At 50.4% G+C, this 24,593-nt stretch overlaps 1 protein-coding gene across 1 annotated transcript in view; it reads right to left on the minus strand.

Annotated features, from left to right (window-relative positions):
- Positions 1-4,355: 4,355 nt before the first annotated feature.
- Positions 4,356-24,593, minus strand: part of JPH2 (junctophilin 2) — a 57,380-nt gene continuing 37,142 nt past the window's right edge. Inside the window, exons 3-6 of the mRNA XM_032461208.1 lie at positions 10,084-10,202; positions 8,317-9,041; positions 7,534-7,627; positions 4,356-6,164 (exon numbers count right to left, since the gene is read on the minus strand). Of these exons, the coding sequence (XP_032317099.1) occupies positions 7,547-7,627; positions 8,317-9,041; positions 10,084-10,202 (925 nt within the window). The 3' untranslated portion in view covers positions 4,356-6,164; positions 7,534-7,546. The remainder of the gene's footprint in view (positions 6,165-7,533; positions 7,628-8,316; positions 9,042-10,083; positions 10,203-24,593) is intronic.

Raw genomic sequence — 24,593 nt, forward strand, 5'->3', positions numbered from 1 at the left:
TTCTTATAAAGACACCAGTCACATTGGCTGAGGTCTCATCCTAATGGCCTCCTTTTAATTTAATCTCCTCTTTCAAGGCCCTATCACCAAATACAGTCACATTCTTAGGTACTAAGGGTTAGGGCTTCAATATATGAATTGTAGGAGGGACACAATTCAGATGGCATGGTTGATATAGATTAGAAACCCCACAATGTTGGTTTAGTCCAACCACTGGTTCATGGGCCAGGCAACAGGAAATCAGAAAAGAGACACAAGTTGGGAAAGATTCCACATGGGCCTGTGAGGTAGCTGACCACTCCGATCACCCCGCTTGGGAGGATGCTGTGAAGTCAAGATGTGTCCCAGTCACTTCCATCTCACCATCATCCATCCCATCACACATCTGATGTGGCGCCATGCAAGCTGCAGTTACTCAGAAGATGTTTACTGACATGTCAGGGGAAGGTGCAGAAGGACAGGGCTGTCCCCTATGTCTCCAGAATGACACTGGACCACAACCATTTGTCGTCTCTCCTGAGTGCCTTCCTAAACCTCCAAGCTTCCCTCCAATTTTTTTTCCAGTCCACAAAATTTATTAGTATAAATGGAGTCAACAAACTGTTATTGGCATAAATGGTGTTACAAATCAAATGATGTCAGAGTCAGGTAGATAAGATAAACAGAGGAAAGAGATGATGATGGGGCGTGGTGAGGACTGTGGCTAAGTGGAGACTGACTGCCCTGCCAAAAACACATTTAAATTCAGTGTTTTATGGGCATAGAAAACAAACTGTGGTTCCCGGGGGAAACCAAGGAAGGGATAGATTAGGAGTTTGGGATTAATAGATACACATTACCATGTATAAACTAGATAAACAATAAGGACTTACTATATAGCACAGGGAACTATATTCAATTTCTTATGAGCTGAAAAAAATATATGTATGTATATGTATAACTGAATTGTTTGCTGTACACCTGAAACTTACATTATAAATTGATTACACTTCAAGAAAAAATAAGAAAAAATAGAAACAAAAATAAGTAAGTTCAATGTGTTTTAAAACACCATGCTGGCCCAAACAAAACAAGTTTGCCAGTCGAATGCACCCTTCAGGCACTTAGCTTGTGCCTTCCTTTGAGGGTATGGTTAAGAATATGGGTTTTGAAGATGGACACACAGACCTGGGTTTAAATTTTAGCTTCTTGTCTGCAAAACACTGTGGCGTTTGAAATCATAGAGCTGTTGTGAGGAATATATGAAATAATGCATGGAAAGTGCTTGTGCAGGGCCTGGCATATAGTAAGTGCTTAATATATAGTAGCTGTTATTATCATGGTGACTCAGAGAATAGCAATGGTGATGAATTTTTAAAAATAAAAGTACCCTCCTCGAGCAAATTTATGAGGTCATTCATGCGTGGAGTGGTGGCGCCCTCTCGTGGCCATTATCTAGAACTGCAGGGAAGTGTAGCAGTCCAGACAGAATGGTTAGGAGCCAAATTGGGCTATAAGGTTAGACTATGGATTTGAATCCAGCTCAGATAGATGTAAGTAGGTAACACAGGTCATTCACCTCCACTCATACCCTCCATCCCTTTCTCTGAACAATTTTACGATTCCATGGAGTGGTTCTAACAATTTAATGAAACTATACAATAACACTTCGCATGCAAGTGATATTAATAGCCCTTAATTTAAAGTGCTGGCTATGATCTAGATGACGCTAGCATGATCCTAGCACTCAGAACACCACTGGCCCCACGTTGCTAATATCGTTCTCTCTTGCGAGAAAGTGAAACTAGTGGGTAATTATTTTTCTTTCACTGGGTCGGGGTGAAAAGGGGTTACTTTGGCTTGGAGCACCTGACCAAAAAAATAGATCCCCTGTGGATATGAGAAATCTCATTAGAGCAAAATATTCCTTTGGATCATGCACTGCTCTTTCCAGACTTCTCTTTTAAAGGATGACCATTAGTATCAAATGCCCAGATGAGGATGAGTGTATCAGCTGCTTCCCTCTGCGACCAGAGAGGACTGGGAGACACTGTGTGTTGTCATTATCTCCAGCTGGACCCCTGCTCCACACACCCGCTCTGCCTCACTTGCTATTCTGTCTGGAGAGGTGCCTTTCTTCCTTCTCAGAGGCCAGTGGGGAATGAGGAGCCTAGGGTGGGAGATCCTGCCCTCCAGCTGGCTGGGCCCCATCCTCAACCCTGCCTGGAGATGGAGAACCCGAGGTCAGGCCTGGCCTCAGACTGCAGGGCCTCCCTCTGCCCATCTCAGGGCTGATTTTAGCCTTGTGAACCCTTGAGCAGAGGACCTGGTTAAAACAGGCCAGACTCCTGAACTACAAGAACAGTGAGATGATACACAGGTGGTTGTTTTCAGCCCCTCGATCTGGGGTAATTTGTTACTCAGCAATAGAAAAATGAATACAATCTGTAAGGTTGCCTTAATGGTGGCAGTTAGGGTTTGATTGCTAAAGAAAACTCACAAGACCCCGATGACAACGCCTATAATGTAAGGTTTATTGCAAAAAAAGAATTCAATATAGCAACAGCCTCGCAGTAGAGACAGTCATCACAGACAAAGGCTGCCTCACGACGAGGTCCCGAGAGGCTGTAGGTGAGCTCCAACCAGTGTCGGGACACAGGAGTATGGAGACTGGAGGCTTGGGGTAGCAGCAGCCGTATCACTTTTTCAGGCCTGAAGCCTCCGAAGGTCATCATTTGGGCCTACATCTCTTGCAGCACAGCCAGATCCTTTGCGAGTTCATCGGAGATTATGAAAATTCCCATCTGGCCACAAATCCATTTCAATCTGAAGCGCACAGCTCCCCGGCCCCACATTCTCTTTGCCCTAGAAGAGTCCTGCCAAGACCTCAAGGCCGTGGTCAGTGATTATTGGCCTTGGCAATGTCCACGAGGTGGTTTTAAGTTCCCCCATGGCACAAGACACCTTAAAAGGATCCTGGACCTGGCAGAGGATGGGACAAACTTGCTAGAGCTGCCGCTGGCCAAGGCTGGAAAAAGGACCAGCTAGGCTGTGTGCTATGCCTCAGCCACAAGGGGGCGCCTGACTGGGCCCAAACTTACCTGACTCCGAGGTTCCAATAGGGGCTCAGTAATGAGCTTTCATTCAAACCATCCAAGGTGGTTCTAATGTAACCATCCTCCTGTCCCCACCCCACACCCCCACTATACACACACGTGGAGGCACGTGCGCGCGCACCCCCCCGACACACACACACACACAGTCGGTCTACAGATCAGCCAACTGGGCTGGCTGCCCACCCCTGCCCCTTCCCTTGGTGGGTTTTATCCAAACCTCTGCAGAACAACTCCCTCCTCACTCCCACCCCCTCCATCCCTCCTGCGGACTCTCCAAAACCATCCTTCCTGAGCACCCCTGGCTTATTCCAGGGTTTAGAAAATCTTTATCACCCATTTGATTCTCACATGAAGAAGGCAGTGGGACAGGATTTATGGTCTCCCTGTCAAAAGAGGAAACTGAGGCACAGAAAGGGGGAATGACGGGCACACAACAAGTCTGTGGTGACACCAGACCACACTGCGACCTGCCTGAACTCAAGCCTATTGATGCGCAAGGCACCCTCCCCCTCCAATTATCTCACGGGGGGCTGCTGGCTTTGACAGAACCTTAGTGCTCACCCGCAAACAAGTCAACTGCTTGCCGGCCGCTTACTTGCTATGTGACCTTGGGCAAGTCTCTTCTCCTCTCTGAGCTTCTGTAAAGTATGAGGATGGCCTCTGGGTCCCCCCTCTGACTGAGACATCCTGTGACTGGGGCTTGAATCATCTCTACCCCCTTGAGGCTTCTGGGGTCTCAATCAAAATGCAAACAGACTTGTGAGAGGACTGATGACAGTACTTCAGCGCAGCAGCAATACGATCCCCAAAGCAGGAAGTCTCCACTTCTCACGGCTCGCTGAGCACTGGGCTTTCCATAAGCTTCAACAATGCTAAATTCACTACAACCCCAGGAGGGGGCAGTGTTATTTCCCACATTTTATAGATAAGAAGACTGAGGCTCAGTGACATGAAATAAGTACGCTGAGCAGGACTAGAGCCCAGGGAGGCCTGATCTCAAAAGGTAAGCTCTTCCTCCTGCTATAGGCTGCTCAGGGAATCTTCTGGAAGTCTGCTTTAGAAACTCAGAGTCTACCCTAGAAGCTCTATGGCCTTGTTTGGGCGGACCCTCCAGAACTGAAGCCCTTCAGCCGCCCCTCAGGAGGTATTATGGGAACTTTAAGAGGGAGAGCGCCTGCACCAGCACGACCCGGGTCCCCAGCCTCCTCCTGCAGCCAGCCCCTCATCCTGGGCCCACAAGCAGACACCGCAGCTCAGCCGGAGCCTGTGAGCAGATGTAGGTTTATTATTTGCACAGATGGCAGCTTCCTGAACCCTCACCCCAAACACCAGCCCCCAAACAAGGTCCCGGAGTTCTGGCAGCCAAAGGCTTATCCCCAGGCCTGAGCCAGACCAAAATCCCTGAACCACGACCTCAGAGCCGAGGCCTGGAGCCTGTCAGCCCTGAGCAGTGCCCCCAGCCCACCCCCACCCCCCAATTCCCTAGGAGTCCTGAAAAGCCCCCACACAGACAGCGAGCCCCTGGATGATGGGAAAACCCACGGGCTCCTCTCTGCAGAAACGCAGTCCAAGGTTCCAACCTCAAGGCCCCAGTGGTGCTTGAAACAGCAAGTGTGAAGCCAGAGGGAAGGTTCCAAAGTATTAAGGGAGGAAGGGAAAGCTGGCCCCATCAGAAGCAAACTTCAGGTCAAACAGCTGTCCTCAGGAGGACAAGTCACAATCCCCCAGCCCCCAAAGAGCAAAGAAACAAAGGTGGGAGGGCAGCTGCTCCTTCCAGCTCTGCTTGGATGCCATCACCTTGTCCTTCCCAGGCTCCGAGGGGCCTGGAAGACCCTCCCTCCATCCTCCCAGGGACAGAGGCACAGTCCTCAGCCTCCACCCACCCCCAGCAAGCACCGGGACACGGAGAACCAGTGTGGTACCAAACATCTGTAATGGGCTACATGCAAATACCATCTCTGCCAAGCAAGCCGAGGGGCTTATCACACAGACTGTGCCCAGTGGGAGCCCTGGACTTGCTCCTCCCTCCCTGGGACATGCCTGTTGACTGACAGCCTGTCTTCAGCACCTGCCTGAGAGTCCGCCCTAGCGACATCTGTCTGGGCTTCCGTGCTATGCTCCCCTAAGCCTCCAGTGGCTCCTGGGACGGGAAGCGAACAGACCAGTTCACAGGGCATTCTGGGAGCTTCATCTCACTGGCCCCAGGGCTCCTGCAGGACCCCTTCTCACCCTCGGCATCCTGGAAGCCCCACGTGCAACGCCAGCCTCAGGCTCAGGCACACTCAGAAACAGGGCCACCCTAACTGCCCTTAGCCCTTCTTCCCACCCCTCCCCCCGGCCACCTGGTCAGTGGCTTCCCAGCCTAAGGCCCCAGTTCCTCACATCTCCCCCTCTTCTATTGGTCCAGAAGGGAAGCCGACTGGACCGGTGGGAGGAGACAGGAGCACTGTATCCTGGGATATTCAAACTGAACATGTCCATTTCCTCTACTGTCATCCAGAATACCTGTAAGCAAGAGACAGAGTGTGGGCAGGTCCGCACTGCGACAGAAAGAGTCCATGCGCTGTCTGAGCGCGTCTCCTTCGCTGCCCTCCTGCTCCAGGGATCTCCCCACTCCCTCTGCTTGCCTGGGAGGCCTCAGCCCAGCAGCCAGAGGTTAAAATAAAGCAAGGGAGGGTAGAAAGAAGGGGCTGGGGTTTAATATTAATATCCGGGCTTGGTGACTTCTCTTGAAACACATAAAAGCCCAGGGAGGGGTGACCTAGGGGTGAGGAGGGAGTGGATGAGGATGAGGGACAGAGTAGATCAGGGAGTCCAAGAGCCTAGGGCTCTGCCTCCATGGCTTTCCCTGCCACTGCGCAGAGTTTCCGGAGGGCGCCCAGCACATTCTGCTCCTCTGGGTACCACGTGCCATCAGGCATGAGTGCCATGGGACGCCTCCTTAAACGTCTGTGGTGGGGATGCCAGCTGGACCCCCGGCACCCAGGTCCAGAGTCCAGTCCTCCTCGGCCACCCTGCCTGGCACTGCAAAAAGATGGGTCCATGCGTCCTCAGCAGGAACTCCTGGCTCTACAAAGAGACAGCAAAAGGGTCAGGGGAGGGGAGGAGGCAGTGAGGAGGGAGGGAGGGTGGGCAGAGGCTGAGCCAGGCTGGAAGCAGGGTTCATACATCAGGCCTGATCTACTGTGGGGGAAGATCTTCCCCCCTCAACACACACCTGCCTCCCCTAGCCCCGCCAAGGCAGCCTTGCCCCTTGGCTCTGACTCAGTGGGATCAGAGACAGTTCCAGAGGCCTCCCCTGGCCCTCACAAGGCACCCGCTGGATGCCACCTCTGCCTGTTCGCAGGTGCTGTTCCCTTTGCCTGGTACGCTCTTCCCTTCCTTCCACTTCCCCACTGCCTCCTGGCTCACCTCCTTCCATCCTCCAGGTCGTGAAGTTGGCAGTCCCTGTCACAGTCATTCCCCCATCCCCTACTAAACACGGACCCTGCCGAGCTCAGCGTCCACTCCCAGGGCAGCGTCTACCACACTAACACTGGTATTTACCCGGTGACAGGACAGGGATTTCTTCTCCTTCTCCTCTGGGACTGAGTAGGCACTCCCAGCCCACACTAAGCTAGGATCAAGGAACTGGGGTCTTGGGAGGGCTGGGGCTGGGGCAAGAGGCAAAACTCTGCTAGCATCACCAAGCCCAGGATTACAGTGTGAAGGCTGGTTCTAGCAGAAGAAAAATTTTACTTACCTTGTAGATCTTCACCCTGAGACCAATGAGGGCCACTTTCCTTCAGCCCAGCCCACTTCCTTTTCACGGGACCCTACCCAGCCCCTGAGCTCTAGAGAAAATCAATAGGAGGAACCAACTGACTGACAGCAGGGTCTCAGGAGAAGACTGAGGGAGGGGGTGGAGGGTGAGAGCAAGAGAGAAACGGAGGACAGAGAGAAGATGGGATCCAGCCATCCCAGGGGACCTCAGTGTAGACCTGCGGGGATCTGGGGGGAGGGAGTCAAGAACTATTTTGCCTGACCTTTGAAATGCAAGACTTTTACACAATGAGCCATAAGTCAAAGGTTTACTCTCATGTTCACACCATTTCTTAGGGCAGGAGGGAGTTCCTGCTGTATTCCTATATCCCAACAGAGCAGTTGCTCAGTAAATGGTGGTTAAATGAACGACTGAGTTAGTGAATGAATGAATGAATGAAGCCCCCAGTGCTCACCTGACAGAGATCAGGTGTCCTGCGACTGCTGAGCTAATGAAAGAGGTGTGTGTTTGTGTGTGTGTGTATGTGTGTTGGGGAGAGGATCTCTCAAATCCACACTCTGGGTCCCTGCCTCTGTTGGGGGATGGGCCTGAATTAACCACAGGACAGATACCCAGTAGGTACCAGGCCCTTCCTCCCATCACCCAGGGGCTCCCACCCCCTCCTCCCAGCCGCACCTGGTGGCCGAAGTCAGGTCAAGAGGTGAACGAAGAGGATGGCCAGGCCGATGTTAAGCAATATCACCATGCAGATGAGGACGGTGTTGGGAACCTGGGAACAGTGGAGAGAGGCTGCCTGAGTCCCCAGGAGAGTACCCCCCACCCCCCTGCTTGCTCACTGCTGTGTTCAGCACCGGGGAAGATCATCAGAGCTCACAGGATGCTTGGAAATAATTAACCAAATACTCAGGGTCCAGAGAGGGGCAAGAAAGTGTCCCCAAACACACTGTGGGCAGAGTTGGGCCTGGAACCCAAGAACATAGCCTTCCCCACTCGTAACTCCTCTGGGGCCGCACCAGTCCGTCCCTCAGAGCCTAGCTTCAGTGTCTGGCCCTGGAGTTCTAGCTCCCAGCCTCTCAGAACAATCCCCCCACTGCCCCTCCTCCACCCCCCAGAAAGCCCTCCTAGACGTTGTAGCAGACGCCACAGGTGCCCAGCCTAGAACCTCTTACGGGCAGGTGCGCCCAGCTGCCCCCTCCCAGCTGCTTAGGATTTCTGGCCTTCTCCTTCTCCAAGGAATTGCCGCGACAGTGGGTACAAGGCCAGCCCCTAGCTCCAAGATGGGCGGCTCTGCTGTGTAACCGTGAATCAGGCTGCACTTGACTGAGTCCACATCCCTGCTGGGGTTCCGCCCCTGCCCTCTCCGGTGCCATCACCTCCTCCCCAGTCATCTCCCCGCGCCCGCATCCTCCCTCCAGCTCTCCCACCTCCGGGGAACCTGACCTTCGCCAACGGCCTCACCTCCTCCACCTCCACCTCGGCCGCCGCTGCGAGCGCTGCCTCCTTCCGAGCCTTCTTCTTGGCCCCGGCCTTGGTCAGCCCTCGGGCCTCTGTCTTGCGGGCTTTGGCCTTGGGCTCCGCCTTGGGTACGATGGGCTTGGGCTCCAGCTTGGCGGGGCTCTCGGGCGCGGGATCGGGGCCCCGGGGCGGGGACGCCGCCCCGGGGGCGGCGGCCGGGGATGCGGGCGCGGAGTCGGCCGCGGGGCTCTCGGGCTCGGGCTCGTCCTCGAAGGGCGGCGGCGCGGGCGGCGCGGTGCGCACGGCGTAGCTGTGGTAGCCCTGGTACAGCGCCACCTCGGGCTCCCGCGACATCGCGGGCGGCGCCTGCAGCGCCTCGATGGCCATGTGCTCGCTGGCGGGGCGCGCCGGGCTGCGGCGGCCCGCGGCCTCGGACGGCGTGACCGGCCGGCTGCCCTCGCCGCCGGGCTCGCCGTTCCAGGCGCCCGGGCTCAGCAGGCCGTCCTTGGACTCCGTGGCCGGTCGAGGCCGCTTGGGCTGCGGGGGCGTCCCGGCCGGCGACGGGGGGCCACCCTCGGGGCCAGGAGTCTCGCGCTCGTGCAGCTCCGGGCTCTCGCGGGGCCGCTCCGGGAGGCCCGCGGCGCCAGGGGTCCTGTCGGGGGAATCCAGCAGGCTCTCCGAGTTCTCCAGGATCTCCTGGAGCAGCCGGCGCTTCTGATACTCTGGACCTGCCAGGGACCACACGAAGAAGTTGAATTCAAACCCCAGTCCCAGCACTGGGTGACCCTGGGCAAGCCGCTTAACCCCACTGAGTCTCATGTATGTACTCAGCCAGCACCGACCTACATCCACCAAGTGCTAAGCACTGTTCTAAGCCATTTCCAAACACTAACTCATTTAATCATTTTAATAACCTCATGCTGTCAAAGGTATTATTTAACCTCCAACGTACAGATGAAGAAAAGGAGGCCCAGAGGGGTGAAATCACTTGCCCAAAGTCACCGGGGCTGACCAAGGGTAGAGCCAAGACTAGCACCCAGGCAATTTGGCTCCAGAGTTTCTGCTCTTAACGATGACTCTGGTCTCTTTCCACTGCTTTACCTGAAGAATGGGCCTAATCATACCTATTTCATAAATACTCATAGAAGGATTAATCAGGTTTTTAAAAATGCATGGCTTGTTGAGCTTAGTGCCTTGCACCTCGTGACAGCTGTTGCTACAACCAACCACTCAAGGCGGAGGCAGCCTGCCAGTGTCACTCTTCCTGGGACCAGCAGGCGGCGCACTGTGACCAGAAGCATACTTCTCCTGGGCACAGATCTGTGTTCAGAGGTCTTCCATCCCCGTCTCCCTTTGGTCTCCCTGCCACAGCCTGAATGTTTAGAAAATACAAATCTAATCGTGTCACTCACTTTAAAATCCTTCAATTCAGAGAGAACCAATCTCCCATCCTGAGGGGCTCCTATTACTTTATCCAAGTGCAAAGTCTGTATCAGAGCTGGAGGTCCTCCTTACTCTGCAGCCTCATTTCCCAGGGAGAAGAGACAAGCTGGAGTAGCGGGGAGCCTCTGATACCCCGCCACAATCTCAGCATAAGTCCCCTTGTGTCACCCCATCCCGTGCCTGCACCACACCCCACAGCTTCTAGAACTTACAGGCATTTGTGAACCCACTTGAGCATCTCAGCTTTCCAGCAAGCAAAGAAAAAGTGTCCACCCCTGGGACCTCCCCCTACCCCACCCTGCCCGTCCTCACCCTGGCTGGCCTTACCTGGCTGGTAGAAGTCCGGAGCCAACTCCCTGGCCAAAGTGCGGGCAATGTTGGACTCCTGGTTGGCAGCCAGGGCAGCCTGTTCCGCTGCCTCAGCTTTGGCCTTGGCGTGGCTTGTCCTAAGGAGACAAAATGGCGGAGACTAAGGATCCCTCTGGAGAACCAGATCCCTGCCCTTCTTCCCCAACCCACACAGACACCCTGGACAGAACTTTCATTCACTTTATTGAGCCCTGTGGCCCAGATTGCTGTGCACTCCCCAGACCATTTCCTCTTCTGTCCGGCACACAGATGGACTACATTTCCCAGCCTCCCCTGCAGTTAGGTGCGCTCAGAGGCCCGGCCAATGCACTGTAGGAAGATGTGACTGTGCCACTTCCAGGCCTGGCCCATAACCTCCCCTGCAATCCTCTACGACCTCTCTTTTCCCCCTGTGGCTGGTAAAATGCAGAGGAGGCCAAGGCCGCAGGACAGGGTACTCAACCTCTTCTGTGTCACAGATATTGGCATCTGGTGACACCTATAGACACCTCAGAATAACATTTTAAAATGCATAAATTATATAGGATTACAAAGGAACACAATTATATTGACATACTGTTACCAAAATATTTAAAGGAATAAATTTGTAATATAATAATGTGTACCCTTCTTTATATCCAGCAGGTTATTATTAACTACCATAATTTTAAAGTAAACATTAGCATAAAGGGTATTGTAAGGATACCTGCAACAACAGTAATGTAACACGAAAATAAATGTGATTTCTACTGGTGACAAAGTCACAGATACTGCTAACACTACCGTGATCTATTGCCTACTTCCATAACTGAAGAAAATGTTAAATTTCAGCGAGAGGTTAGAGAGAAATGGAGGACAGAAAGAAGAGGATCGGGCCATCCCAGGTGACCCCAGTCTAGACCTGAGGTCTAGAACATAAAGATGTGGTTTTTCCCATCTGTTGCAGACACTTTTGGTGCCCTGCCCAGATCTCTTCGCTGGGCAAATGCACCTACTCCTAGCAGCTGAATTGGCTGCTAATGGCACGTTGCTGTCCCAGAGAATTGCAACCAATTGCCACCTTGCTCCAGAGGTCAACGCTCCCTTCCCAACCCAGGCAGCCCACAAGCAATGACTAATGACACCCATCAGCCCCCTCTTGCACCACATGAGGAACCGGCGCTGAGGTACAAGTGAGGCTTCCGAGGTACAAGTGAGGCTTCCGAGCCCCTGTGGGATCAGGCTGAAGCAGGACTCCAGGTAAGACCACGTCCTTGCTTGGCTCCTTCCCTGTCCTACCCTGCATCTCTCACCACTCCCCCACCTCTCCTGAGAGCACTCTCTCCATAAATCATCTGGAAGAGAATCCTCATCTCAGACTCAGCTTCTAGGGAATCTAACCTAAGGCAGCATTCATGTGCACGGACTCCCTGAATTCTGTCCACAGAATCCCCTGTGGACCTCAGGTTAAGAAACGTAGTGGAAACAACTTGGGTCCACAAATGATTATAGCACAAAATCCCCCTCCCACAGTTCCACGTTGGGATGAGGAACATTTAAGCATTAAGGTTAAACATTAAACAAACTCTAAATGTATATTGCATTAAGCACCTGAAATTTGGGAGATGTTTGCTGCAGCTCTTAATCTATCCTAACTCGTAGCAGCACCTGCTAAAATATTAACAGCCCCATTTACCAATGGGCATTGTTCTAAAGGAATTACGTTCTAAAGGAATGATGAAGATTATCTCATGTAATCATCATGGTGCCTTAGGAATCTGGTGCTGTTACTATTTTCCCTAGTTTACAGAAAAGGAAACTGAGGCACGGGCAGGGTAGGTGACTTGCCCAAGGTCACAGAGTCATTAAGCGTGGGAGCTGGGATTTTTGAAGCCAGGCAAGATGTTTCCAGAGTCTGCACTGCTCTGGAGCACGTGCCAGGAGCTGAGGACAGAAATTCCTGTAGACAAGCCCAGTCCCTGCCCGCACTGTCACGTGAGGGAGACAGGCTGGGAGAAAACAACCAAAACTATTTAATAAAATGTAACTAAATAAACATTGCAATTGTGAGAAGTGCCGTAAAGGAAGAGTACAGAACACAATGAAAGTGCACAACAGGAAGGCTTGATATAGATCAGCAGTGGAGGTGGGGGATCAGGGAAAGTTGAAGATGCGACATTTAAGGTGAGACCTGAAACTGACACATCAGTTGGCCTACCAGAGGTGAGGTGGGGACAGTGAGCCAGGTAGAGGGGAAAGCATGTGCAAAGGCCCCGAGAGAGGTAAGAGCTTTGAGTCTTTGGGAAACTGAAAGGTCAAATCAGTGTCCACATGTGCAGATGATTAAGTTCTGCGTGGAGTTGATTTGTGTGTGTCTCTCACATGGAACTGGGAGATAAACTTTATTAAGAGAGATAAGATTAAGCTCCTCCACGTGCCAGGCCCTTTACCTACATTTTCCCTTACAATCCTCAAAAGTGCCTGGGAGGTAGTTTTTACTGTCCCTACTTCACCAGTGGGGAAACTGAGTCTCAGGCAAGTGTCTTACTCAAGGATGCAAAGTAACAGTTGACACTTACAAAGCACTGACTACATGCCAAGGGCTTTATAGAGATTAACTCATTTAATTTCCCCAATAACTCTATGTGACAGATATTATCACTGTCAGCCCTCTTTACAGAGGAGAAATCCAGGGCACAAGACGGTTTTAAGGATTCAGTCCAAACTTACACAGCCAGCAAATGATGGCAAGGTTTCAAACCAAGGCATTCTGGGATCTAGAGTCTATGCCCTAAATCACAGGCTCTCTCTTCGGTCATTAATGAGTAGTGGAATTCAAACCCAGAACTGACTGATCCCTAAGCCCCTGCCCTCTCCACTGCCACAATAATGTTTACTGAACAAAGAGTATTTTACTGAATGAAAGAATACATAAATGAATGCACATGTGCACATGTAAACATACGAGGTAGCACAAAAAATAGTTAAGAGTGTGGATTCTTAACTCAGCAGCCCTGGATTCCAATCTTGGTTCTGCCAAGGCGGGGCTAGGGTGAGTGAGTGAGGCAGTCACCTCAGGCTCAACATTTAGGAGGGATACCAAAAAACTCACTAATCCAGATAAATAATATTTTAATTCAGTATTTTTAAAAGTCAAAATTAAGGCAAAAGTTATCCTTGATGAACAAGCTATGAACGAGATTTAAATAAAGTCCAGATCAGACTCTGCACTTGTATGACTTGCCTCACTCACCTCCCCCTAGTCCCAACCCCACTGGGACTCTAGGACCTTGGGTGAGTGGTTTTGCCTCTCTGTGCCTCAATTTCTACATCTGTAGGATAAGAATTCTCCCACCCTGGAGCTGCTGTGAAAACCATTGAGAGGCAACATATGAAAGTGTTTAGCCCAGGATGGGGCTGAGTGATGATGGTGGTGGTGGTGGTGGTGGTGATGGTGATGATGGTAGTGGTGGTGGTGGAGGAGGGGGAGAAGAAAAAGAAGGAGGAGAAAGAAGGTGACAATTGTGACATCAAAACCAAGTGTGGTCCATGCATATCCCCGGGCTCAGATTTGCCTGTACATGGATATGTGTGATTCAAAGATCTAAATTTTCAAAGACACTTCCCTGGAAACCTGAAACCCCAGGTTGGGGGAGGAGGGAAAGGGCTGGCAAAACTTCAAACTAAGAAAATGTTCTTTTTTGGTAATGTGAGCTGGAGGAGGCTTGTTTCCGTGCCCTGGGAAGCCGTGTTGTGGGACACTTCAGGCCAGAATGGCAGCCTCCACACAGAGCCCTGGAAGATTCTGGAGGATCAACTGTGGACCCTGCAGGGCAGCCAGCCCCAGGGTCAGCAGGAAGTAGCCACGCAGCCCAAGGTAATGAGGGCCGCTGGGTTCAAAGGAAGCACATGTCTCTAACCGCATCCATCAGTCTGGACAACTGAATACCTTATCAGCGTCCCCCTAAAATGCCTCTGACTTCAGGAATGGCTCCCTGGCTCCCCAGCCTTTAAGTCAGGAATCCCAGTGTCTCCCACCCCCTCCTTCCTCTTCTTTCAATATTCAGAGACATCCACCACCAACTCTTGTCTCTCCTGCTCCCCCTACAGATCTTGAATCTGCCCCTTCTCCATCTTTGCATCACTCCTCCTGCAAGGACCCCCACTCCCAGCTATAGCCTCCCTGCTTCCAGGCTCTCTCGCAACAACCGATTACATGCACCTTGCTTAACCCATACATCCAAAGTCCTCACCTCTTGCTGAAAATCTTTGCAAGGCTGCCTGTCGTGCTGAAAACAAACTCCAAACTACTCAGCAAGGCCTTCAAGGCTCTCCAGATTCTCAGCCCGAGCAGACTTGATGGGGTATATCTGGCAGCTCACCGAGTGAAGGGCAGGCCAAACTGCTGCTGTCCGGGGGCTCTCTTTAGTCCAGCGGCACTCATGAGGTGGTCCATGAAACCCCCCCAGCCCCCTCATTATCTGGGAGCTTCTTGAAAATGCAAATCTGGGGGCTCCACCCCAGACCTACTGAATCAGAATTTCTCGGAAGGAGCCCAGGAATCTGTGTTTTATAAGCCCTCCAGATGCTTCCACTGCTCAGTAAAATTTGAGACGCATGGACTGGACAGATAGAAAATCCAGCTCCTTCTTGGGCAGTTCCCAGCTTGCTCAACCCCCCCTCCCTCCTCAGGAGCCTTGAGTGTTTCTCTTCAAGCACCAGGATCCCTTCCTGAATCTAGATCCTGCCAGGGGAAGGCAGGGATCATTTCTTTTTCTCGGACCACTTTCATGTCTCTTGGGGAGGGTCTCCTAGGATGGCTCTGCCCCTACTGAGGCGGCGGGCGGTGGGGGTGGGGGGAGGAGGGAACAGTAACTGGGGCAGGGGGTGGGGCAGGGATCAGTCACCCTTCTTGATTTCATCAGATTTTCTTTCGTCAGCAGGGTTAAAAATAAGGCTGGTGGTAGTTCAGGGATGGGGCAGAGTGATAACCCAATGGAAGAACTTCTGAGAGCATCCACCCCCAGCCCAGCCTCCTTCCCCATCCTAGACCCCTAAACGCTCAGTTATAGCTGGCTTTCTTGCCCAGGTGTCTCCACCAAGCACCGATGGCTTCATTGGGCCAAAGAGGGACACACACTGACACAGCCCTGATTCCTCTGCTCTGGCTGTCCCCCCATCTGGAATGTTCTTTTCCCTCCTTCCACCTCCAAGTCTTAAAGGGCCAGCTCAAGACCCACTTCTACAAATGGATTCATTCATTTAATACAACTTAATGGAGTGTCTGCTACATGCTCAGCACTACGCTGGGCACTGTGGCTACAACAGCAAACCAAGTACTCACAAATCCCTTGGCGAGCTTACAGTCTATTGCAGGGGGGCCGACAAATTACGGCAACAGGCCAAATCCAGCCCGCTGCCTGTGACATGTCAAATCACACCTTCTGACACGTGAATATTCAAATTTGTGTCCATATCAATAAATTTGGGTCCATATAAAGTTTTATGGAAAAAGAGCTATACCCATTTGTTTACTTTGTCTACAGTTAAGTATTTGCTACAGAGACTGGCCCGCAAAGCCAAAATATATTTACTGTCTGGGCCTTTATGGAAAAGCCTGCCAACCCCTGTTCTAATGCATTCACCCAATAATGGTCACTTTTGATAATATTATTGATAATATTAATCTGTTATGCATTGAGCACTTTGTGCCCAGCTCTGTGCTATGATCACCTTTATATATATGACTTCAGAGAAGTGGAGTCATTTTCCCAGGGTCACACAGCTACAAAGTGCATCTGCCCAAGCTCTTACCCATTACATGAAGTCGCTGCCTCCCTGGTACTAACTGGGCCAGGTGCTCCGTGGGCTGGAACCAGGGACGGGGATAAATGAGACCCAGCAGCCACCTGAGTCGCACACAGGCTGATGCAGCTCTGCCCATCAATCATGCAACATCTCTAAAAATCAGCAGAAGGACAGGAGCGCAGAATGAAGCCTCTGAACTACAGGATGGCGTGGTGAAGAGGCGGCAGCCCTGGCTGTGTTGTCTGGGTGCGGGGCCTGGCTCTGCTCCTTATACCCTCGGGCAAATCTGAGCCCGCAGGCTCCCCATCTGTAAAATGGGGATAGTAACAGCACTGACCTTGGAGACAGGTTATGAGGAGTAAATGACTGAACAGTCGTATGGCCCTTAGAATAACAGCCAAGACACAGGAAGTGCTACATAGATGCTAGTTAATAAAATAAGTAAGAAGCAGGGTTTTTTTTTTTAAAGACTGAAACAAAAATCCTGCATGTACTTGATGCCACTGATTTGTTCACTTAAAAATTTTTTTAAAAATCCTTCAGAACAAGAAGTCCGTGGCAGATTTGGAGGACAGAAGCAGCTAATCAGAGCCCCCAGCTCCAGGCCCCTGCCAGCTTCTCTGGAGGCTGCAGAGGTGGCTGATAAGCGCAGTACCAAGCATCTTCCTGAGGTGGGGGGTGCTTCAGATGCCATTGCCTGGCGGTCTCCCCAAATAGCTGCTCGCCCCCAGCTCTGGCTGGCCACAGCCGTTTCTCCCCAGGAACAATCATGGTCAGAGTAAACTCAAGGAGGAACCCCAGCTGGGGTGTCCAGCCACCTGGCCCAGATAGCTCCCTGGGAGAAAGCTCCTCTGCCCCGAACAAGGATGCAGACAAGTCCAATCTTGCCTGCACTGCATTCATTTGGCAAACGTGTGTTAAGCCCTGCTGAGAAGGCCCTCACCAGAGGGGTTAAGGGCACCAGCTCAAGTCCATCACATTCTGGGTATCTGACCTTTGCTCTCTGGCCTCAGCTTCCTCAACTGTGAAATGGGATTAATAATATTTACCTCCCCAAATTACTGGGAGTCTGAAATGAGATCACACAAAAGTGCTTGGCATAAACTATGCACTTAACAAAGATTAGTGAGCTCTCATTATTATTACAGTTTTTGTTACTATTATAACAATGCTTAGCAGCAACTCCCTTCCAAAATTCTATAGACTGCCAACAAATTGGGATTTTAACATGCACTCTTTTAGAAGGGTATGTCGCGTAAACACTGTTTCAAGGTTCACCCACGTGACAGCATGTATCAGCACTTAATTCCTTTCTGTTGCCAAATAATGGTCCATTGTGTGGCTAAACCATAGCTTATCTGTTCATCAGTTGATGGACATTTGGGTTGTTTCCACGTTTTGGTTCCTATAAATAATGCTGCTGTGGACATTTGTGTGCAAGTTCTCGAGTGGATGTATGTTTTCATTTCTCGTGGATATACACCTAGGAGCAGAACTGCTGGGTCATGTGGTAACTTTTTAACCTTCTGAGGAATTGGCAGACTCATTCTGAAGTGGCTGCACCATTTAACATCTTCCAGTAACACTTGAAGTTTCCAATTTTCTATCTCCTTGTCAACACTGATTATTATCCACCTTTTGTACTGTAGTCACATTAGTGGTTTGAGAAGCACATTTCATTGTGGTTTTGATTTGCCTTCCCCTGATGGCGAATGATGTTCAGCATGTTTTTATGTGCTTAATGACCTCTAGAAAATATAAAGTATAAAATAATATGGCTTCATCATCAAAAATGATGAAAAATAAGCAAATTTTTTTTGAAAAAAGAAAAAAATTGCTGTAATATTTTGGTATTTTAAGGCAGTAGGGGCACAGTTTTTTGGTTGTGGGTGACTTACATAAATTCCCTGTGCTGTGATTTTTCCATCTATAAAATGGGGATGTGGACAGCCCCAGACTGTCCACAGAGTTGTTGGGATTACAGAGTGAATTACCGTACATAAAGCATTTAGGACAGGACCTGGCACATAGAAAGCTCTATGCAAATGTTTGAAAATTTTAGAAAGTAGATTTTTTTTCAGTTGAAGTGGAGGGCATGAGTTCTCAGTCTGGGGGGCTATGCCACCCCCTCAGGCCCTAGGTATAACCTCTCCACCTTGGAAGCCCAGCCTGAGACCTCCAGGCCACGGAGGTGACCTCGTCTGGATCATGTTTTACAGAGAACTCTCTCCCTTTCTTGAAAAGGAGCTGCCAGCCCAGCTGGGAAGTCTTCACCATATGAGAGTGGATATGAGACACCCCTTCCCCTCCAGCCTCTAAGCAGGAGGCAAAGTAATGAGTTGCTGTTTACTAAGTGCTAACTATGTGCCAGACACTTGACCTGTGTCGTCGGCTGAATAATGGCCCCAGAGATAGCCAGGTCCTAATCCCTGGGACCTGTGGAGGTTACCATATATGGCCAAAGGGGCTCTGCAGACGTGACAATTAAAGGTCTTGAGATGCAGGGATTATCCTGGGTTACACAGGCAGGCCCTAAATGTGAGCACAAGTGTCTTTGTAAGAGGGAGGCAGGGGGAGATGTGACCACAGGGGAGCAGAAGATGATGTGATGATGGCAGGAGAGACGAGTGACGCCCTTTGGAGATGCAGAAAGGAGTGACACGCCAAGGAATGGGGGCGGCCACTAAGAAGCTGAAAAGTCAAGGATTCAGAATCTCCCGTCAGAGCCTCCGGAAGGAACCAGGCTGCCGACACCTTGACTTTAGCCCGCTGAGACTGAATTCAGACTTCTGACCTCCAGAACTGTTAGACAATCAACCTGTGTTGTTCTCAGCTCCCAAGTTTGTAGTAGTTTGTTACAGCAGCGACAGGGAACATCAACAACCTGCGTGATCCCAAGTCATCCTCCAAACAACCCACTTGACAGGAGACGAAATGAAGGCTCAGAAAAATATTTGCCCACAGCTCCTAACTAGCAAAAGCCAGGGTGGCTGGAACACAATTCCAGGTCTGTCTGGCACTAGACCTTTGCTGATCCACACATCTGCTATGCTCCTCAGGGAGGCCAGAAGGGCCCGGCAGCCAAGACTGGCCACCAGCCAGCCTCTTCCCCTGGGGGTGTTACACGTCCCCAGCATTCATCCTGGGAGCCTGGGCTAGTGGTTACCAGCAGCAGTGCCCCCAACTTCCCCGAAGGAAAGCTAAGCCATCGGAACCTAGGAATTGCCTGTCTGACTACACATGACTGAGGTCTACCTGTACCTTGGCAACCAGTGACGCGACAGGGAGGGGGCCTCAGGCCTTGCTACCCCTCTCCACATAGGATGGGGCGCTGCAGTATAATCTGGAACCTAGCCATCAGCGGTGAAGCCCTTTCTGCATGAACTGGCGGCACAGGAAAACTTCCTTTTTAAAACGTCTATGCCAGACTTTACAGTCACATTTTATGAATTATGAAACCAGTAATATTAAAGCGACAGCACTGTGAACCCACTGTGCTAAAACAATAGCTATTTTCACTTTCAGCCTCCCTTTCTACTCTTTCCATGTGCACACATGTTTTTAACAGAGCTATGAACACAAGAATGGTTCAGTTTTGAGGTATAGTGTTTAACAGCATGGGATCCAAAGTCATGCTACACAGGTCTGCATCCCTGACTCAGGCATTAGCCACTGTAATCTGAGCAAGTCACTTAACCTCTCTCTGCATCCATTTCTTCTTCTGAAAAGTAAGTGTGGCCAGAAGCTCTTGGTATTCACACCCTTATGTGATCCCCTCCCCTGGAGTATGGGCTGAACTCAGTGACAGGCTTCTAACAAAAAACATATGGCAACGGTGATGGGGTATCACTTCCATGACTAGTTTACAAAAGATTGTGCCTTTGCTCTTGCTAGCAGAGTCTCTCGCTGGCTTTGAGGAAGCCAGCTGCCATGCTGGAGGGGCTGACATGGCAAGGAAATGACCAAGGCGACCTCCAGCCAACATCAATGAAGAGCTGAGGCCCTCAATCCAATGGCCGGCAAGGAACAACCATGTGCATGAATGTGGAGTGGATCCTTCCCCAGTGGAACCTTCAGATAGGACTGCAGCCCCACCCACACCTTGACTCATAGGAGACCCTGAGCCCTGTCCTGACTACCGATCCACAGAAACTGTGAGATAAGAAATGTGTGTTGTTTTGAGCTATTGTGTTTTGGGATAGTTTGTTATGCAGGGATAGACAACTGATATATTTGGGGTAATGATAATGCCTACCTCACAGGATGGTTGTGAAAATGAAAGGAGTTAATATACAGAAACGGCTTAGAACAGTGCCTTGCACAGAGTGTGCACTACAGAAGTGTTAGCTTTTACTATTGTACGTTTTTCACTTACATCATTTTTCGTATTTCTGAATATTTGTGTTTATCATTCATATTGCTTCATCTTTTTTTTTTCTTTAGAAATTTAACATCTACATATTTTTGTGCCAGTGATTCCCCTTCCGGGACTCTGGCCAAATGATATACTCAAATTGTGCAAAATGACACACGTACAAAGGGTATTGATTGCAGTATTGTTTGTAATAGCAAAAGGCTGGAAATGAAGCCAAAGCAAGAAGTAGAGAACTGGTTGATGAAATTATGGGATAGCCATTTGAAGGACTATTAAGCAACCAACACCAAGAATGAGACTGAGCTTTCTGTACCGACACAGAGTGAATCCAGATAGGCTAAGACAGAGAGTAAGGTGTAAAATAATGTTTGTTGTATGCTAACACTCATGAAAACAAAGATGTTTGCTCCTATATATAGCTAATATTTCTGAAGGGATAGATAAGAAACTGGTAATAGAGGTTGGTTACTGGGAAGGAAACGAGGTGGCCCGGGAGGAGTGGAAGGACACACACACACACACACACACACACACACACACACACACACACTCATTTGAGCTGGTTTCCTTTCCAGCTTTCCTTTGGCCCATCTCCTCCCCTCGCCCCACCACTCTACTCTCCACCCTGCTCCACACCTGGGAGACTCTACACCCGACACCCACCCTGTCCTTGCTCTCTGGCTTCTTCCAGATGAGTTCAGTCAGTAGGGGGCGCCAGCCAGAGGCTAGAGGGCTGGAGGAGGGGGCAGTCGGTATTAATTCCCTGGATACCTGCCTCCACAGCAGCGGCTCTCACCCATCACCTCTAGCAGTAACATCCTCTCCTCCCCTGGTTCCTTCAGACCCAGGTACCAGGGGCTTTCCTTGCTAGCCCCAGGTGCCTCACACTCCTTGCTAAATTTCTGCCTGCAGAGCACAAACTTCCAGTTATTAGATGAGTAAGTCCTGGGGACCTTATGTACAGCGTGGTGATTATAGTTAACAATAATGTATTATGTAAGTACTTGGAAGTTGCTAAGAGATTAGGCTTAAATCTTGTCACTACAAAAAAGAAACGATAATTAGGTGACATGAGAGAGGTGTTAGCTAATGCTAGGGTGACAATCATTTTGCAATATATAAGTGTATCAAATTCACACTTTGGACACCTGAAACATGTTATGTATCAATTATATGTCAGTAAATATAGAAACAAACAAACAATAGCTTCAGGTAAACACTGAATATACCCTTTCCTGCGAGGACCCTGAATGATACAACCCTTTGAGGTCTTTTGAATGTTAGTATAATTTATTCCAAAGTAAATAAATAAATGTATTTTTTAAAATTTAGCATCTATTGGTACTAGGACTTTCAGAGAAACAGTTTAATTTATTCCTTACAACAACAGTAAGGGTAGGTATTATCATGCTCATTAACAGATAGGGAAACCAGGCTTCAAGAGGCAGTGTGACCTCGGGGCAGCCACACAGCCAGGAAGGGGAAGGTTGGGGCTGGACCCCAGGTCAGCCTGATTCCCAAGCCTGCATCAGCCACTGCAGAATGAGCCCAAGGGGACAGTCCAGTCTAAACTCCTGCCTTACCCACAAGAAGAGGGTAAGGACCAGGTTAAGATCCAGGTTTTCTTGAGCTGGTCCTGCTCTATCTGATGTTCTCTAATGCTTGCTTGGAGCTGGAAGGCTTGACTGATATGCAGGCAGCTGGGTGATATTAAAAATATCTAGCAACTGATATTGGCTGGGGTGGGGGGGGTCCCCCTGCTGAGCCAGGTGGTTAACCATTTAGTTGCTGGGCTCTGGGAAAGATGATGTCCTGGGCAAGAGGTCAGGTGTACAGGACAGTAGCAGGGGATGGGGAGCACTCAGGGGGCTCAGGGTATAAACTGGAATATTGCAAAACTTTAGCAACTGGCAAACCCCTTTTAGTCTCCTGCTCTGGAAACCTGAAAGACTTCAGATAGCCTAGAGGTGGCCGTCTCCAGAGAGCCATGACTGTCACCATGGCCCCGGAGGAGGACAGAGCCTGCTGGAGAACGGCCTCACCTTTTGCCCACTCCATTGCTTGTGTCCAATCCAGCCAGGAGGATGCTGCATTCCCTGGGCCCCTTACCATCATCACTATCACTATCATTAACAGGCAATATTTGTTGAGCACTTACTATGTGCCAGCCCCAAGCCAGGACATTTCCATGTATTATTTCACTTAATCCTCACAATATTCTCTAAGTAGATATCATGATCAATTTCCATTTTACAGGTGAGAAAACTAAGGATGAGAAGGTTATCTAACCTGCCCAACTCACACAGTCAATAAAGGGGGAAAGCCAGGAATTCCAGTGTGGCTAACAGCAAAATAAGAAGACAGAAGCATTAGTTCGTGCTGGAGTCAGATGACCTGATTTCAAACCCCAGCTCCTCCATGTCCCACTTGTGTGACCTTTACCAAGTCATGGAATCTGTCCAGATCTCAGTTTCACCATCTGTAAAGTGGGTTATAGCACTTTGCTGTCACTAGAATTATTGTGAGGCTCAAGCAAATTGTGGCACGTGATGTGTATATTCATTCAATTGTGACAAGTAGTTGCTAAGCACCTACTGTGTGCCAGGTCCTGGGCTAGATGGAGGGATACAACAGTGAACGGAAGAAACTAACCTCCTGGAACTTACAGACTGGTCTAGCATGGTACTCTTTGCACCATAGGCACCCCATAAATGGTAGCTGCTATTTTCATTATTATTTCTTTAGAGAGTGATTCTTCTCCCCCAGGGTTGGACTTCCCACCCAGGGCTACTGGGATCGCCTGCTGAGCCTGTGGACTTGGCTCTGGGTGTGCTCTGCTCCCTCCACCCCACCCCTCCCAGTGAGCCAGCCTGCAATGGCATCCCACAAGCCCCGAATCAGCAGACATCGCCTGCCTAAATAAGGACAAGGCGCCCAGGAGAGCTTTCTGTGAGCTGGAGGAATGTGACAGCTGAGCCCTCCCTCCCCAGCACCCTCCCCCGCCTCCGGCCCCTCCCCAGGTGGGGCTCCGCTGCAGCATTCCAGTTTTCCCCAGAGCAGCCCCCAGTGTCCCTGACACCCACCTCACCCCACTCCAAGTGGCTCTGAAAACTGATAAGGAGCCTTCGGAAGGAATTCCAGGCAGCTACATCTGCTCCTCGGGGCTGGCATCCCTGCTGCCACACGGGGAGGAAGAAACCTCAGGGGAGGGGCCGAACCCAGCCCCAGCCCTGGAAAATCACATCCCTTGGCTCGAAAAGCATTTCCAGAAATTTTATTTGGCCTCAGGCGCTGGACCAGGTGTGAGGTCCCCAGAGGAGATTCTGATCATATTGCTGTCTTCCTGTCCCCGAAACCGCATCACAGCAGTCATGACTGGGACAAGTTCATGGCGCCTGGTGGGGTGGGGAGGGGAAGACACATCCAGCCCAGAGCATGGGGTCGGGGGAGACCTCTTAGAGAAGTTCTTGCTGAGATAGCGGTTGAGCGGGGGAACTCTGGCACCAGATGACCTGCGTTCCCATCCTAGCCCTGCTCCTTCCTAGCTGTGTGACCTTCAGCAAGTTACTTTACCACTCTGTACCTCCATTTCCCCATCTGTGAAATGGGATAATAATGGCACCAGCCTCACAAAGTTGGAAGGACCAAATGCGTTGGTATTTGTGAAGTGCTTAGAGCAGTAAGGGGGGTCGTGTCCTCAGGCCTTTCTTAGGGTGACCAGAGAGCTTATCATTCAAACCAGGGCACCTGAGGGTGAAAGGGAGGCTGTTTATAATTATGCCTAACATGATCAGGGCAATCTCAGGTATATGAGGCTGTGTAGTCTTCCCAGCCTTGACCACAACTAAGGTGCCAAGTGGGGCTGAAGGCAGACAGCAACTGTCTGTCATCTTTGTAAGTCAGGCCTGCAAGGGGTAACACCATCCCTGGCACACAGTAGGTACACACAAGGGCTGCTGAGATTTTGTTTGTTTCAACAGATCGGACCTTCAGATTTCCCAGGAAGAGTAAGTAGCCCTTATGATGAAGATATTTAAAACCAAGACTTAAAACTAGAGTCCAAGGAAAAACTTGAGGATTTTAAGGCATTAATTAAGAGACCTTTATTGAGCTCTTCATGTGGGTCCAGGCCTGGGCCCCGGGGGGTGGGGTGAAGGGGGAGGAGAAAGAGGTGTCATAAGGAAGCAACACAAAGATGTAAAGCATTCTATTCCTGGTGACCAACCATGGCTGGTCAGATAATGAGGAAGGATTTGGAAGCAGGACCTGACCTGATACACAGAAAAGACACCATCAGAAGGGATCAGACCATGGGTGGGTCTGAGGG

Source organism: Camelus ferus, chromosome 19, assembly GCF_009834535.1.
Source record: "Camelus ferus isolate YT-003-E chromosome 19, BCGSAC_Cfer_1.0, whole genome shotgun sequence".
Classification (NCBI taxonomy): Eukaryota; Metazoa; Chordata; class Mammalia; order Artiodactyla; family Camelidae; genus Camelus; species Camelus ferus.